Here is a 15,075-nt window from a genome sequence, read left to right on the forward strand (position 1 = left end):
TCCGATTAATTTTGATATCTCACATCACTAAGTTGTAAGGAAACGTTAACATTTTATAATCACAAAATGGTGTCGGTACAGTTCAATACAGCTATGCCAAAGCCCTCGGCCAAGTGGTTTGCTTTGAGAAAACAAATTTCATTTCATACAATTGCTGAAAGCCCCCTTTTTGATAGAATCATTTGCTTTTTAATGGAATATTTGCATACTAAATAATTGTTTCCACACAAAGCATTTACTAAATAAATTGGTCCAATAGTATGTTGGTACGTGTATCACATTGAACAACAACCATCACACCAATCACTAGCAACTATTTTAGGAGAAAAACTGCTTAGTGGCATACACAAAGGCGTTGTTTGCTTTTATTGGCGTTCATGCGTCTGTAGCGATCAACTTGACGAATTCTCAGGTGAACTGTAGTCAGTCAAGGGTCGTAATTAAACCATCACCAATCTTGCTAAAGCCCGAGACGAAGTCGGGGGTTCTACTGAGAACTTAAAATTTGTTCATGCAAAGCAGACTTTTTCTTAGAATCGCTTGCATAATTTAAATTTTACTTCACCGGCAAAACAGGGGTTGTCCGAAGTACCACCAAAATATGCTCGTGAGATAACACATGATTATCGACCAATCACGAGGAGATAGAGTGCTTGCTAACATCCACGAAGGCGTTGTTGGCTCTCATCAGCAATCCGAAAGGGTCCAATGAGGTATAGCTTTATATGGAACTGTAAATAACAGCAAAGATATAATTTTATAAAGTTGCATGGTAAAAAATACTTATTAATAAAATAAGTGCAGAAGACAATGAGAGATTATTAATTATCCCAAGAAATAATCAGTTCCCCTCTAACTTAAAACACAAGACATTCCCAGGCCTACCGTCTACCCTTTTCTCAAGCAAACACTAAGAAATTCCTGGGGTTTTTTTCAAGGACCTATATGTTTTTAATTCACGTGACAACGAAGTCATCAATTCTTAAACCATTTCTTCCTTCTCGCTCCTATATACAGGCGAAAAATATGCGTGTCTCGAGTAGATTTTTCTTCTCGTGTTTGTCATGTAATCTTTTTTCCCTCTCTCTCCACAAGAATATTTGCTTCTAACCATGATTTACCTTTTCCAAATATTAGTTTTTTTTTCTCAATATCACTTTGATTCATATGTTTTCAAGTGGTTAAAACTACTTTGCCCTGTAAGCAAAAGCGACGTTTTCATTGACAACTGTTACATTTCCCATCTGTCATTAAAACTATGGGTTTTCATGTTAATCTGACCATTTATGAAAAATGACAGACAAAATTTTAATAAAAATTAGAAATTTTACCACCACAGGGAGGAGAACATTTTGAAAACAATATTTTTTTATTTATGGCAATTTGAAATTGGACAATTGAATAAAATAAAAATGTAGATTTATTATCAATTGTGTCATGCTATGTTCTAAGAAGAGAGAATAATGGGGAGGGGGAATCTTAGGGAGTTGGCCGGCATAAAAAGTTATTTGATAGAGGTTGTAAATAAATGGAACTCTAATTACAGAGAAGTCCGCACATTTTATCGATTGTTTGAAATGTCATCAAGTCCACGCGCGACTTCCTCGAAGCAAACAATTCAGAACATTGTAATTCTTTTTAAACGACGCTGAATAAAAGTTTGCGGACCTCTCCGGAAAGCAACTTCCGATAGTGTTTAATTTCTCAGAAAATAACTTGGTGAAATAAAAATATGCCAAAGGCTGGACTGGGCGTCTCTCTCTCTCTCTGTCCTATTATCAGCTCTCTTGGTTCTATTATTAAAGGTCTACTTACAAATTTGTTTCATCCCTAGCCTTTTACTTTATTGACTTTCGAGCGTTCTTCAGCCTTTTTACCTCTCAGCGATAAAATTGTTATTTATGCCAAAACTTGGTGGAAATGGCGCTTCACTAGTCACCTTATGGTCATCATCTGACTATTACATTTTCGTTCAGTCATCATTTGCCCAAGTTTGCAAAATCCGACCGACCAACGAAAATCCATCCCCCTTTAAGGACAGTGCCCACTATTGTTACTGCACCATTTTCTACGCATGCCAAGGTAGTCGCGCACTACGCGAAAGAAATGCGCAACACGCAGGACACGCGGACTGGTTTTGTCTCCTGTAAGTCTGGGAGGTTCGAGTTATTTCTTTTGGAAAAGATGCGTCGTTTTTCAACAGATGAAAAAATAATTTCTATTTACCTTGTCAGTTCTTTGAAAACCGACGAAGTATGCGCCTGTTGCTATTTCTACGTATGATCGATCTGACCGAACATTTTATAGTCAAACAAAAGTCAATTAGTTATTGCTTCAAGATGTTACGCTTAGAGCTTGGGTATTAAAAAATCCCTTAATAGGCAAGGATCGGTAAATCAGAAGGAAAATAGCTCTAAGTCCTCCGCTTAATCGAGAAACTGCAAGCTTACCTTACACTTGCGTCCTTCGCATTTTATCGGCTAATCGGCTCTAAACACTTTCCCGAATATCTCTTTAATTTTTTAAGATTTTATGTAATTGTTCACCAGAAGAAAGATTTAAAGCGTTCGAGTACATACAGATGTCCCTTTTATTGAGAGTCCGAGGCTTTTATTTGTTGAACAAACAAGAAAAAACTATCACAAGATTGTTTGGATTGCTGAGATCGAAGCTTCACAAATAGTTGCGGACCGCAAAGGAAACGCTTTAATCGGGGAAAAAATGGTAAAAAAAAATTGTTATGCTTTTTACTATTATCATTGTTATTTAAGCATTTTGGTATTATTAAGCATTGAAATTATTGACTCATTGGCAGTTTGTCGTGTAGATAGTATTTCTTAAGGTTTAATTTCACGCCACACATAATCTGGACATTTAGACATAGCTGCCATTTGGCTGTTTACAAACTAAAGATGGAAGCTAAAATAAAGTATTTGCCAAACGAAATATATAAAATGATCATTATAGCCAAGTGCATATATGAGGGTACGTAAACGCATTCGGTACAACTACTTTCACACTATTCAGCTTTTTTAAAAGAGAGCTCATGTATGGAACTTGAGTCAATGCAAATCATTTATGTCATATGACACTTGTGGCAAAACCCGAAAGAGGTAGCGCAAAGCACACATATAAGCTCATTGAATGTATGTAAGTTTAATAACATATTCGATCGAGGTACCCGCTAAAATGATTAAAAAAACGATAGAAGGTTTACAATCCATATTACATCTACAGTTCAAAAAATCTTGAGGACATGTACAGGTAAGCAAACGATTGAAGGAGTACCTGTCTTAGAGTCCCTGTCGACTATTTTCCACTACAGTACAGTAGTTTGTTTACAGCACCAGCCGTGGATCTTGAGCTCGCCATACTACTCTATGTGCACTGCAAGTAAACTCTTCTCCAAAGATTTATGTTAAATGTTTGAAAAGGAGAAGCTCCAGTTGAATGAAATAGTATAATTTGTTTTCGTTAGAGTCCATGAAATGTCCTGCTTCACTTTCTGTTTTTGCTCTCCTCCGTGTGTTGTTATTTTCTCTGACTGTTAGCCATTGTGGATATCCCAGAGTACTCCGCGTTGAGTGAAGCAATGGTGAAACTGACCGGGGAGGGGATAGGGAAAATTGTAAATACCCTCCTAAGCGATTAAGTTAAGGTCGAAACCAACCAATTTAACTTTTAAAAACGCGTGGTAACCCCTACTTTTCACCTTACCAAATAAAAGTAATAAACCTACTCAGCAAACGATCAATTTTTGGTTCGGGGAAAATGGCGTTTACACTATTTTTGAGGCAAACGCGTGGAGTGGGGTAACTGCTGATAACTTCCCAGTTGTGCTGATATTTCAAAAAAAGACGTATAAAGAGCAGTTGTTATGTTATCATCTGTTGCCTATTTTGAAACCTTGTTACAATTATCGTTGCATTTGTGCCAGTTCAAATGTACACTCTGAAATTTTGGGAAAAAATAACTTTTTATCATTTTTTTTTAAAAACGCCTATTCAGCGTTTTTCTCCATTTTGAAGCGCAGTTATCTCTGGAAAATGCGCGGATACCCCCAGTTTTCTTTTTGGATTTCAATAGCCGCTGATATGATCTAATTGTCTCACATAGTCATTATCTGGGAAAAAATACTTCCCGTCCTTAATTCAAATCACGAGTTAAAAGCTATGGCGATGCATTTCAGAACTCTTTCTTGCTTATAGGACGTTTTATTAATATGCACTGATAAACACCACAGTAGCCCAGAATTAATTTCAGCTAAGGATAATATCACAACAAAGTTGATACTGTTGCTGGTTTCGCTTACCCAACACCTTAGAAATGCATTTAACATTAGAAACGTAACACTAGCCGATAAGCCGACAGATTTATACCTCATTCCATGACTCATTTAGTACTGTTCTGTTCTCTGTTTGTACTTGTGCGACAAATTTCGAATCTTTTCTAATTGTAGAAAAAGGAAACATGGCATACTTGACTGGAATCCTGATTGATGTCTCCGATTCTATGAGTAGCAACATCGGAAGCGGTACGGATAAAGAAGGAGGACCATGGGCTCGCTCGATCTTTGAGGTTATTGATAACCTTATCAAAAACGATGTTTCTTCAGATAGCCATGTATTTGCAATAGGCGTTGGGGCTAGTACTGGTGAGGACATTTTTGATGTCATAGGAACTCTTAAACAGATTCAAAATGAAGACAAAAAAACTGAGGATGGTGTTCAGAGCCCCGCTACTAGTACGCAAGTAGACATGATTTTCCGAATATTAGAGAGATCCGGCGCAGGTACTGTTCGCAAATGGGCAGCGGAAGAAGATGTAATCAGGGCATTGAAATACAGAGAGGCTGATTTGCTACTGAACAAATTGAACTCTGACAGGTCGTTTCTTGAAACATTTGTTCAAGAGATTCTACCACCAGCTTGCCGGGATTGGTCTGAAAGCACCCTGGTGAAGATGACAGGCCTATCTTTTTTTGCTAATGCAGTGCAAGGTGCGTTTGCATCAGTGACAAGCAGCTTTGTAAGAGCTACAGTTGCAGACATCAGGGAAGTAATGAATCAGGCCAAGCCTTATTTGCTAAAAGAAGAGAAAGAAAAAGTAAGTCTGTCGGGTGTGACTGTTAATTCTATTTTCAAAGTTAAAGATGCCTCAAATGTTCTTCATGGGTGCGTTGATGAAAAAGAACTCTCTAAAGAAAGGTGTCAGGAACTATTGCAGTGGGTCAAGCCTTACATTTACGGGGGAACGCCATTATATCAGTCCATTAAGGAGGCGATCAAACTATTTCAAGCTTCTAGTTTTACCAGTCACAAAAAGTTGCTGTACATCTTGTCAGACGGAGAGCCCACAGATGGAGAAACTACTGACCGTCCAAGAATAGATCGATTGACCTCTGAATTAAACACTGCAGGCGTGACCGTAGTGAGCTGCTTTGTCACTAAATCCACAGAGATTTACCCTAAACGACTGTACAGCAAAGAGATACCTGACTGGGAACCGGGCGCAAAGTTCCTGTTCTCATTGAGCTCAAAAGTGTCAACACAATCCCTACCACGCACAATGTTCGTGAAACGTGATTGGACCATCGATTTCACCGACAATGAGACACATATGTTCTTACAGGTCAACCATCCAGACCACTTGCGAGAGGGGTGCGAGGTGGCTCGAAACGTCGTTTGTTGTCAAGACGCCTTATCCGACATGCTTGCATCCGTTAATGTCGATTTCTATATCAATCAAGAAGTAACGGACTGTAAAGCAAAATTACAAGAAGGGGAGACCTGCGCTGCAAATGCAGCTGCTACAGTGCTTCATTTGTCCATGACAAGAATTCGTGGACGCGAAGGTGGATGTCCAGATTTCTGTACACTAAGAGACGAAATTGTCAAAGAATTTGATCCTAAAAAGTATCCAAAGGGTGTTCCTACCATCCTTGTGCTACAGAAAATGTGCCCGAAGTACCGCCTGCGGTGGAAGGAAGTCAACCACAAGGAAGCCATGCAAGCAGTCGCTTCAAGTCGGCCAGTGGTGGCAACATTTAGGCTCACTGAGAAGGAGTGGGATAGTTTTGAAGATTTCTATGAAAGTTACCCAAAAGGCATTTTGACGACGAAGGAGATCGATATAACAGCCCGTCGTCCCAAAACTCCCGTCTTTGGCCATGCAGTTGTGTTAACCAGTTTCGACAGTGAATGTTTACGACTGCTGAATTCCGGGGGAGAAGACTGGGGGGACATGGGATTCTTTCGAGTGCAGGAGGCAGACGTTCTTGGATTACAATTCTTCGACGTTTACTGGACAGAAGATGATTTGAAAGAGGAAGAAAAAACCTATTTCAAGAAATTTGGATACATCAATGCCGGGATATTAATGGAATTGTTGCCAAGTCTTAAGGATGCTGAATACACGTGCCCCATAGCCAAATGCAGCAAGAGATCGCCAGTGGTGGACTTCACCGGAACTTTGTCACACGCAAAGTGTCCCAAATGTGGCCACGAGTTTTCTACAAAGAATGCCAAGGAAGGGAACATTTTGGCCCTTAATATTTATCTTACTTCTTTAATCAGCTGAGTTTCCTAACTAACTGAAAACTCATTTGAAGAAAGGACATCTATGACCAATCAACGACAAGGATATGTGCAGCCACCGAAATGATCCCCAATTAAGGGTTGGGGATCATTTCGGGGGTTGTACAGATACCCCACCACTGCAATAATTCGGGATGTCAGTTTATCAACATGCGTGTTTTTACTTTGATATATTTAAAAAACGTTGATAGAAGTCAAATGTATATTCTGTATTTCTTAGCTCTACAATACTTCTAAGGCCTACTGTTTTAGCAAAGCGAGGTGTGACCCGGAAATCGAAGTTAAGTTCCGTAGAATAATCCCGACGACGCCCTAACATTTAGAAGTGACATAAGAGCGAGGGTTTTTTTTATAAGGAGCAACCAGGTTCGTGCAGAGACTGTCATTTCAGTGGTGTAGCTAACAATTTCCCAGAGATACATGCAGTTTTGTTAATCAGCCGTACCCCGTCTTCTATTAAATCTTTCTCATGCGGGTGACTTGATTGAATGTGCCCTTTTTATTGAATTTTGAGAAAATTTATGAAATAAGAAAACAAATAAATGCAGGGTCCAGCATGAATTGTTTTAGGACGGCTAGTTGCTTCTTTTCAGTGTAAATATTCCTTATTTTAATGAGTGTTTACTTGAAACTTTCCATGTTTATAAGTATCAGGGCAGTTTTTTATTAAACAAGTATATTTCAGGTAATACGTATCTCGGCTGTGGAACAAATCTGTAAAAACGTGTCTTGTTGTTGTTAGTTTTTACATCAGAAAAATATTTTTCTTTTCTCGCAATGTAAGTAAACTAACTGTTTAAACGGTTTAAGAAGTTTTGGAGTGAGGCCAACCTTGACAAATGGGGCTAACTGCCGACAGCCGAAATTAACTGTCTCAGCGTTTAATATTTACTAGATGCTAATAAGGGTAAAGTAAATTAAAGTTTGAGAGTCCTCGTACTTACATACACTTTTCTCCCTTGATCCCAGCCACTTGCTGGAGTAGCCTGACTATATTACAATTTTGGAAAGTGTCAGTTATCCTACTATTTCTTTTGCAATGAGGTGACCGTTGATGAACAATCAAAACGTCTCCTAGCTGCCTTTGGGTCAACTTAGAGTTGACAGAACAACCTTTTGTTTGATCAGAAGAGCAATTTATGTAAAACATACTGAGATATACACAACAAAATACTATGTCGTATAAAACTTTCATACACAAATGAGTTTTCGATGTTTTTCACAGCTGAGAAGTAATGGTTCACCCAATCAGAATCCCAGTCATTCAACGACAGTATTTGTAGCTATTGAGACTTAAAGCTTACAGGAGAGTTTTTCCCGTAGAAAAAAGTTAACGACTATTCGGAAATTGGACAGTACATGGCAATTTGCGTATATTTCAAAGTTAAAATAAGAAATTGTAGATAGCATGCAAAACAACAGTGGAAGGGGAAAAGCAGAACGAAACGTAAGATAGAGTTCCACTATTTTGTCTTTTGTTATTCAAATCGAACTTTTCGCTAAAATTGCCACTGATTCGGTATTTGATCTTTACCTGTAGATTGAGAAGATTACCTCCTTTATGCTACTACTATGTGAGACATTTCTGCAATTTGATTGGCTTAGAACAGTGGTATTTCAACTTAATTTGAAATACCTACATGTGAAAATTACAAAACCTTTGCGGGTAGTAGTATGAACAAATAATAACTGCATGATTTGTACGTGATATTTGGCATAAATCCCACTTGTGATATTTCAAAATTGTCTCAAATTTCACTCACCTGACGGCTCGTGAAATCAGGTATAACAATTTCGAAATATCACTCGTGGTATTTATGCCAAATATCACTACTAATCATGCTATTAAATATACCAATATGCTCTTAAATTTTTCTTAAAAAAATTCTTAATAGTTTTTGAAATATCGTATTGTTTTCTTTGCCATTTCATTTTTTGTGTAGCTGCTGCTTTATTATTTAAGCACTTTGGTAAGATTTAAAATAAAAGGCTGTCATAATATTTTATGTCTGAGTATGTATATAGTAAAGATAATACCACGAGGAAAATACCCTAATTGATTTAGACCTTTAAGGAGACGGCAAGCACGTGAAGCATCCCTCCCCCTTTCCCCTCCCAGAGACTTTTCCTTTCTCATTTTTGGGGGAGTATTTAACTTTCTTTATTATTCAGCGTTCTTAATTAGAACGCGAGTAGTCCCTAATTTTTATCAGGGATGCTAAATCAAGCGAACTACTCCAGCGCGCGTGAGAATCACTGCGCGGAAGGAGAGGCGAAACGCGAAGAAAGGAGAAGAGGAAAAAAATTCTCAATCCCCTCTGCGCGTCAGGCCTGTTTCAAACTTCGTGCTACTGCCGTTCTGAAGTCAACTGACCGAATTAAATTCGACTTAAGTACGGCAGTGGAACGGTGTTTGAAACAGGCTTCAACTTTATTTTTACCAACTGTCAGTGTAGCAAACAAGAGGACAGGAGGATTGACATAAGGTAGACATACTGACAGTACACTTGTTTTCAGTATTGTTGGGCCTTTTTTCCTCTGATTATTGCATGCCTGTCTTGAAAATTTTCTTTACATTGCTCACAAATGGTCTATTATTGTTTTATTTCTTTTCCGGGAGCGGAAAAAAAATACGTTAAGAGGAAAGAAATCCTAGACGTCGATTAGTTTGAGATGATACGAGCACGCTTTAAAATCATTAAGACCATCGGCAAGTTTCTTGTGATCGCGGCTTTTGGCTTTACGTTGATTGAATTGCTCTTATATCATGACGCTCTTCACGCATTCAGCTATACATCAAGACTTCCCTCAAAGAGTCGCTTAAAGGGGCTGTGTCACGGCAGTCCAGTTCAATTTGTTTAATTTTGCCAGTTACCCGCCCTCAATCGCTACGGAACTTAAAGTAAGCAAAGAAATTACTTGTAAATGACACAAGCAGAGATTCGAGACAAACAAATTTGTCTTCTGAGCATTATTTTTGAAGTTGTAAACGGCAGAGATCAACTTTGAAAAACTGTTAGGCTGAACAGTTTTCAAAAACTCTAATTTCAATCCGTTTCCATCTTCTTCAGTTTTGCCCATCCGTGGCATCTGTTGTATCTGTTGTGTTATTTTTACCTTCCTGCAATGTTTTAAGCGGTTATTTTCACGTTTCTCTTAATTTAAGGGGCATTTTGTAATTACATAATTTGGCTGAATTTCGTGACACAGCTCCTTTAAGGCATCAAAAAGAAAGCAGAGGTACTATGCTTTGTCCTTGTGAGAAGGAAATTGTCACAAAGAGGGAGATGCTTCACTCAAGCGATATCATGCATTGCTAAAAAATGTTCTAAGCCAACAACACCAACGATGACAACAGTTTTAAACCACATTTTTAATTTATTTAAACATCGGACATCTCTGAAAACAAGGGTAAGGTGGTAAGATTTCCACTTTTGATCCTAGTTCCATCCCGTCCTCTGGATTTTCAAAACAGGAAAGTGATACGGCAGACTTGGGGCACCGATCATAACATGAATAATTCTTGGAAACCAATGTTTCTGTTTGGTCAAGCACGACACCCTTCAGCGAATAAGTATTTAGGTAATGACGCAGCGATACAAGGGGAGCTTGTGCAGGGAAGCCAGCTAGACTCCTACCACGATCTTACGTTGAAGGTTCAAATGGACTTTGATTTTGTTTTACTCTCGAAGGCTTATGATGATGTGTTTATCAACCCCTTCACTTTGATAGTTCATTTAAGAAGTTCACAAACGCCGAAAAGTAAGCTTCATCAGGGAAACTATCCTCCAAACGAGAATATCCAAGAAGGGAGGGGAAGTGGGCGTTGTCATACTGAGCTGTTGCCAAAGATTTTGCTTAGGTCCAGCATATGTTTTATCTCATTACCTCGTACAAGCTTTTGTAGGGGTATTTGATACCAGGAGTCTCCTAAAGCTTGAATACGTTTATATGGGGTTGCTGGCGAAACGCTTTGGTGTATCGCCAAGGCGTCATCGTGGATTCATGACAGATTCATTGAATGGAGGATTCTTTTTTCCGTTCAAGCCTAGTTCGCTTTATCATTAAGTTCAAGTTTATGGTAGCATAAACTGTTGTTAATAAACCTGAGAATGATGCCCTATGAAACCACACTTAGGACATACTAGCAACAATCATGTGTCGGTTCTTATGTCACACAACGTGCAACATTTGTATAAGCTTTTGTACTAAGTAATGGTAGGTACTAGTTCAAAGTACAAGAAAGAACAATGAACACTAACTAGTTGTTTGATTACAATGTATCCTTCTTCTTTGGCAAAGTCAACTGTAATGTAGCATGATATATTACTAGACGCTACAAAGGTTCCATTCATATTATCACATGCTTATCAGGCACTAGTGCTCCTCTTTTTGCCGTACACTGTCCTTTCCCGGTCAGTTCGTTTAGAGCTTCGGTTCATTCACAACAGCGTTTTTTCGTCTGGTCTACTTCCTCACAATTCGCTTCGCTTAAATCGACTTACATAACTTAGTGTACCATGCCAAGGCAAAAGAGGAACATCAACCGTCGAAATGCCGTATTGAATGGCGGCAACGTACTAGCAGAACAAACAGACTACAGCGCCATGTCTACCGAAGCTCTTCGCCTCATGCTGGGACAACGTCACCTCCACCAAACAGGGAATCGCCGCGAACTTATCTCGTGACTACAACAGAATGAGCAGCAAAGACCGCCCGCATCACAATCAGCAAGTGCCCGGTCCAACTCCAGTATCACCACCGGCGTTCCACACGCGGAATTGGCTGCCTTAATCACCTCCATAGTGGACGAGTGGATGAACCGCCAACTAATCCAAGATGGCGGTGCCAGCAATGCCAGTGCTCAACTCAATCAACCCAGTCCTCCGAGTAACTTTCAGGACAACCTCAGGTCCAGTCCTCCTCCACCGACACAAGATGGCGGCCAAAACACGACCCATCAACAACAACCTTCCATTCAAAATCCTCCAACAGGTAATCTCCCAAACACCGCCGTTTCTTCTGGTCTCGCCGCTTCTTCTGGTCTTGGGTCCCTCTCTTCTCCTGTCGACTTTTCCGATCCAGCCCAAGTAGCGTCGCTTCACCCTAACTCCCTCAGCCAAAAAAGGGGTATTAGTATTGAATGGCAGGAGCTATTTCCCATATACCTGGCCTGTATTTTATGGGGTCCCCGCCGGTCCGGTAAAAGAATCCGCATGTGGTGTGACAACAAGTCAGTGGTGGCTAGCATAAACTCTAAACACTCCAAGTCCCCCCGGGTAATGGACCTTATTCGAGGAATCACACTTCAAACGTTCCAATGTAACTTCGCATTCACAGCTACTCGCATCCCGGGCTTAGACAATTCTATCACTGATTCCCTTTCCCGTTTTCAGATGGACCGCTTCCGTACCCTGGCTCCCTCGGCCTCTCCCACAGCCTCCACCATCCCTCCATCAGCGATGAACATCTGAGAGGTTCTGTACAGCGATACCTTCATGCTTTCCTTGCCCCGTCCACTCGACGCACCTATCAAGTTGGCGTCAAGCACTTCCTCACCTTTACACTCATGCATGGTTTAGTTGGCCCCTCAAACCCCCTCCTACCAGCCTCAGAGATAACCCTGATGTATTTTGCATCTCATTTAGCCAACACAGTATCCACAGTATCAAGCTGTACTTGATGGCAGTGCAGGACCTTCATCGGGAGCTTAACTTTCCTCTTAAGCTCAATGACATGCATAGGTTACAAAAGGTCATGACAGGCATTAAGCGCCTCACTCCTACCAAGCGGCTTGACCGTTTTCCCATTACCCTTACAGTTCACCATTCCATTCACTCCTACCTTAAGCCATCCTCGGAGACCCAGGGGCAGTGAGTCGGGTCGATAAAATGTTCGTGGTGAAAGTTTACTGTAAGATCGAGACGAGCCCCGCAAGCTATTTCCGAAATACATGACGAAGGTGACGAAGTTCGATTTGGAAGTTTTAACAGGTAAAGCTCTGTCTTTTTGACTTGAATAATTATCGATAAAACCGGTGAAAAAGTTTTTTTTTTTTACAAATGCAAATTAAGCTTAAGTCTTAGTTGACTTGTTCATGAATAAGCTTAAAACTAAACTTAATAATCTTTTTTACAGAATTATTTTAAATACAACGAGAATTCACAACTCCTTTTGAAGAAACTTCCGCGCAAGAGCTAAACAAACGCCTTCAAAAGTTTTATTTGTCGCTAAGAAAAAGCGACTACCGCGGCCGTTCGGTCATCGCGCGCCAAAATTGTAATCGTTGGCAACAGTAATTGAGTTAAAAATCATCATTTTGTGCTCAATTATCTCACTGTGTTTTAGTATATACTAAAACAATTATTCACCGAAGTGGAGGTGGCTAGTATTGGATATTTACCTCGACGCTTCGCGGCCTCGGTAAATATCCAATACTAGCCACCTCCACTTCGGTGAATAATTGTTATTTAACCGTGAGGATCATTTCCACTTTCATAGATTCTGTTTGTTTTATTTTTTAAAAAGATTTTTTTTAGTCAGACACAGAAGGAATTTAGCAACATTACTGAAGATAAGAGCTACTTTCAGGCTGCACAGCGCAGAAGTTACAGCTAACAGTAGCACTCTAGATGTATTTCAGTACAAAACCAACAACAATAAAGATGGCAGGTCCTACACTTGTGTCTACAATCATTTCCATGCGCCTCAGAGTTTTACTAATATCGCGGGCTCTTAACACTATCAAGTGAATAATAACTAAAAATGTTTTATTTTCTTTTAAGAATAAGAAATGAAGAACCGAAGTGGATTTCAAGACATGGAAATAAGTGTAAGTATAAAATTCAGTTTGATACATGCAGTTTTGGTAATAAGGATACAAAAGAATACTTGGTCAAAAACTTTATATTATTTGTTGCTTATTTTAAACAAAATCCTCCATGCATTTAAATCTGGAAGCTTTTGTTTTTGGTCTGTTTTGTCTGTCTAAATCTATTTGACCAGTCATTTATAGGTATTGATATTCTGAACTCCCTGTAGCCTCTTTCTGGTATTTTGGTCGTATCTGCTTGACTTCGTATGGGCAACTTTTGCATAAGTTGTTGAGAGGGAAATAGCAGGAGGAAATGGGGAGAATTTGGCATTGGTGGCTTTGACAAAATGGTGATATCTTCCCCCATGATATGAAAAAACCTATGCAGCTGTCCAAAAAATATAGCTATCATTAAAATAGATATGTGTCCATCCTGACTGATGGTTTGAGTTGAGTGACAGTATAATATATTATTACTAATTTCATCATTATTTTTTCTTGCAGCTTATGACCATGAAGCTTTGAAAGAGGAAAATGCGTTGTGATACGATAGGGGAACCATAATCGGTGCCTGTTTTATAGCGGAGCTCCAAGCGCGAAGCACGCCAGCGGAGCACCATGGGTAAATAAATTTACTTACCCCCATCCCAGAAAATTTGATCATCACGTGACCGACCGACCGAGCGACCGACCGTCCGTCCGTACCACACGCATACCAATGTTTACTCTCACACTTTGTAGCTACTTTGGGAGCCTAGGAGAAAGCTGATTGTACATCAATGTTGTGGTCAATTGACAGCTGTCAAAACAGGGTACCCCCTGACCAGTATCATCTGACCGTATCGTGGGCTCACGTGTCGACCCATCAAGGTCGAGTATTTTTTGAAGTTATCCGCTGACAATTTACTCGTTTTCAGATAATTGCAGGCTCAGAGTTTTTTAAAATTCATATCAAATATGTTGTGTTTATGTCACTATCGCCCAGCACTATTACGATTTTTATTTCGAACTGACCTCAGACGCAAAAATTCAGCAAGTTTTTTTTTTAATACAGGCATTTCTTACTATAGTCACACGTTGGTCACGCTCCACGTCCAGTTTTTATGCTCTGATTGGTTAAAATTTGACAGGTGAGTTCATGCGTAAAATTTATGCAGCATATCTTGAAAGTTGTTTACTTTGACAGCTGAAGCTGACAGAGTTTTGAGTCAACTTGTGATGTTTTTAACTGTCTTTTTCAACTGAATGTACAAAATGAAATATAGCTGCTATCAAGAGTCTTTTGAGGTTTTTGGTTGAGAAATGGGTCGCTTGTCAAAGCCGATAATCCGATTTCGGATGGCATCGTTTTTGTTTTCACCTTGCTGGATGCGTACAATTATAAAGGCTCAAGCGATCCTAGCTTTACTTGATAGCTTTCAGGAGCTGTATCTCGAAATATGGTAAGCCATGAGTAATATTTTATTTTTGATGTAGTCGAGCGCAGTTTATGAAGCTAGTTTGTGCACGTTTGTATTAAGATTTGACTGAGACACTGATCTGACCCATAATGAGGTTTGATATAAGTTTACAGAACTTTAAAAAGCCTTTGGTCGATATTAATTCACCGTAAATAGAAAGAAAAAACTTTCCGAATATTAAGTGTTAATTGGTTTTAGAGAGAAA

The 15,075-nt window shown here is 39.4% G+C and overlaps 1 protein-coding gene and 1 pseudogene across 1 annotated transcript; both read left to right on the forward strand.

The window, feature by feature from the left end:
* Positions 1-4,470: 4,470 nt before the first annotated feature.
* Positions 4,471-6,579, forward strand: LOC140934798 (uncharacterized). The gene has a single exon (XM_073384363.1). The coding sequence runs from the start codon at positions 4,471-4,473 to the stop codon at positions 6,577-6,579; it is 2,109 nt and encodes a 702-aa protein (XP_073240464.1).
* Positions 6,580-8,004: 1,425 nt separating this feature from the next.
* On the forward strand, positions 8,005-10,664 carry LOC140934799 (beta-1,3-galactosyltransferase 1-like; annotated as a pseudogene).
* Positions 10,665-15,075: the final 4,411 nt, after the last annotated feature.

The sequence above is a fragment of the Porites lutea genome, chromosome 4 (assembly GCF_958299795.1).
Source record: "Porites lutea chromosome 4, jaPorLute2.1, whole genome shotgun sequence".
NCBI classification, from domain to species: domain Eukaryota; kingdom Metazoa; phylum Cnidaria; class Anthozoa; order Scleractinia; family Poritidae; genus Porites; species Porites lutea.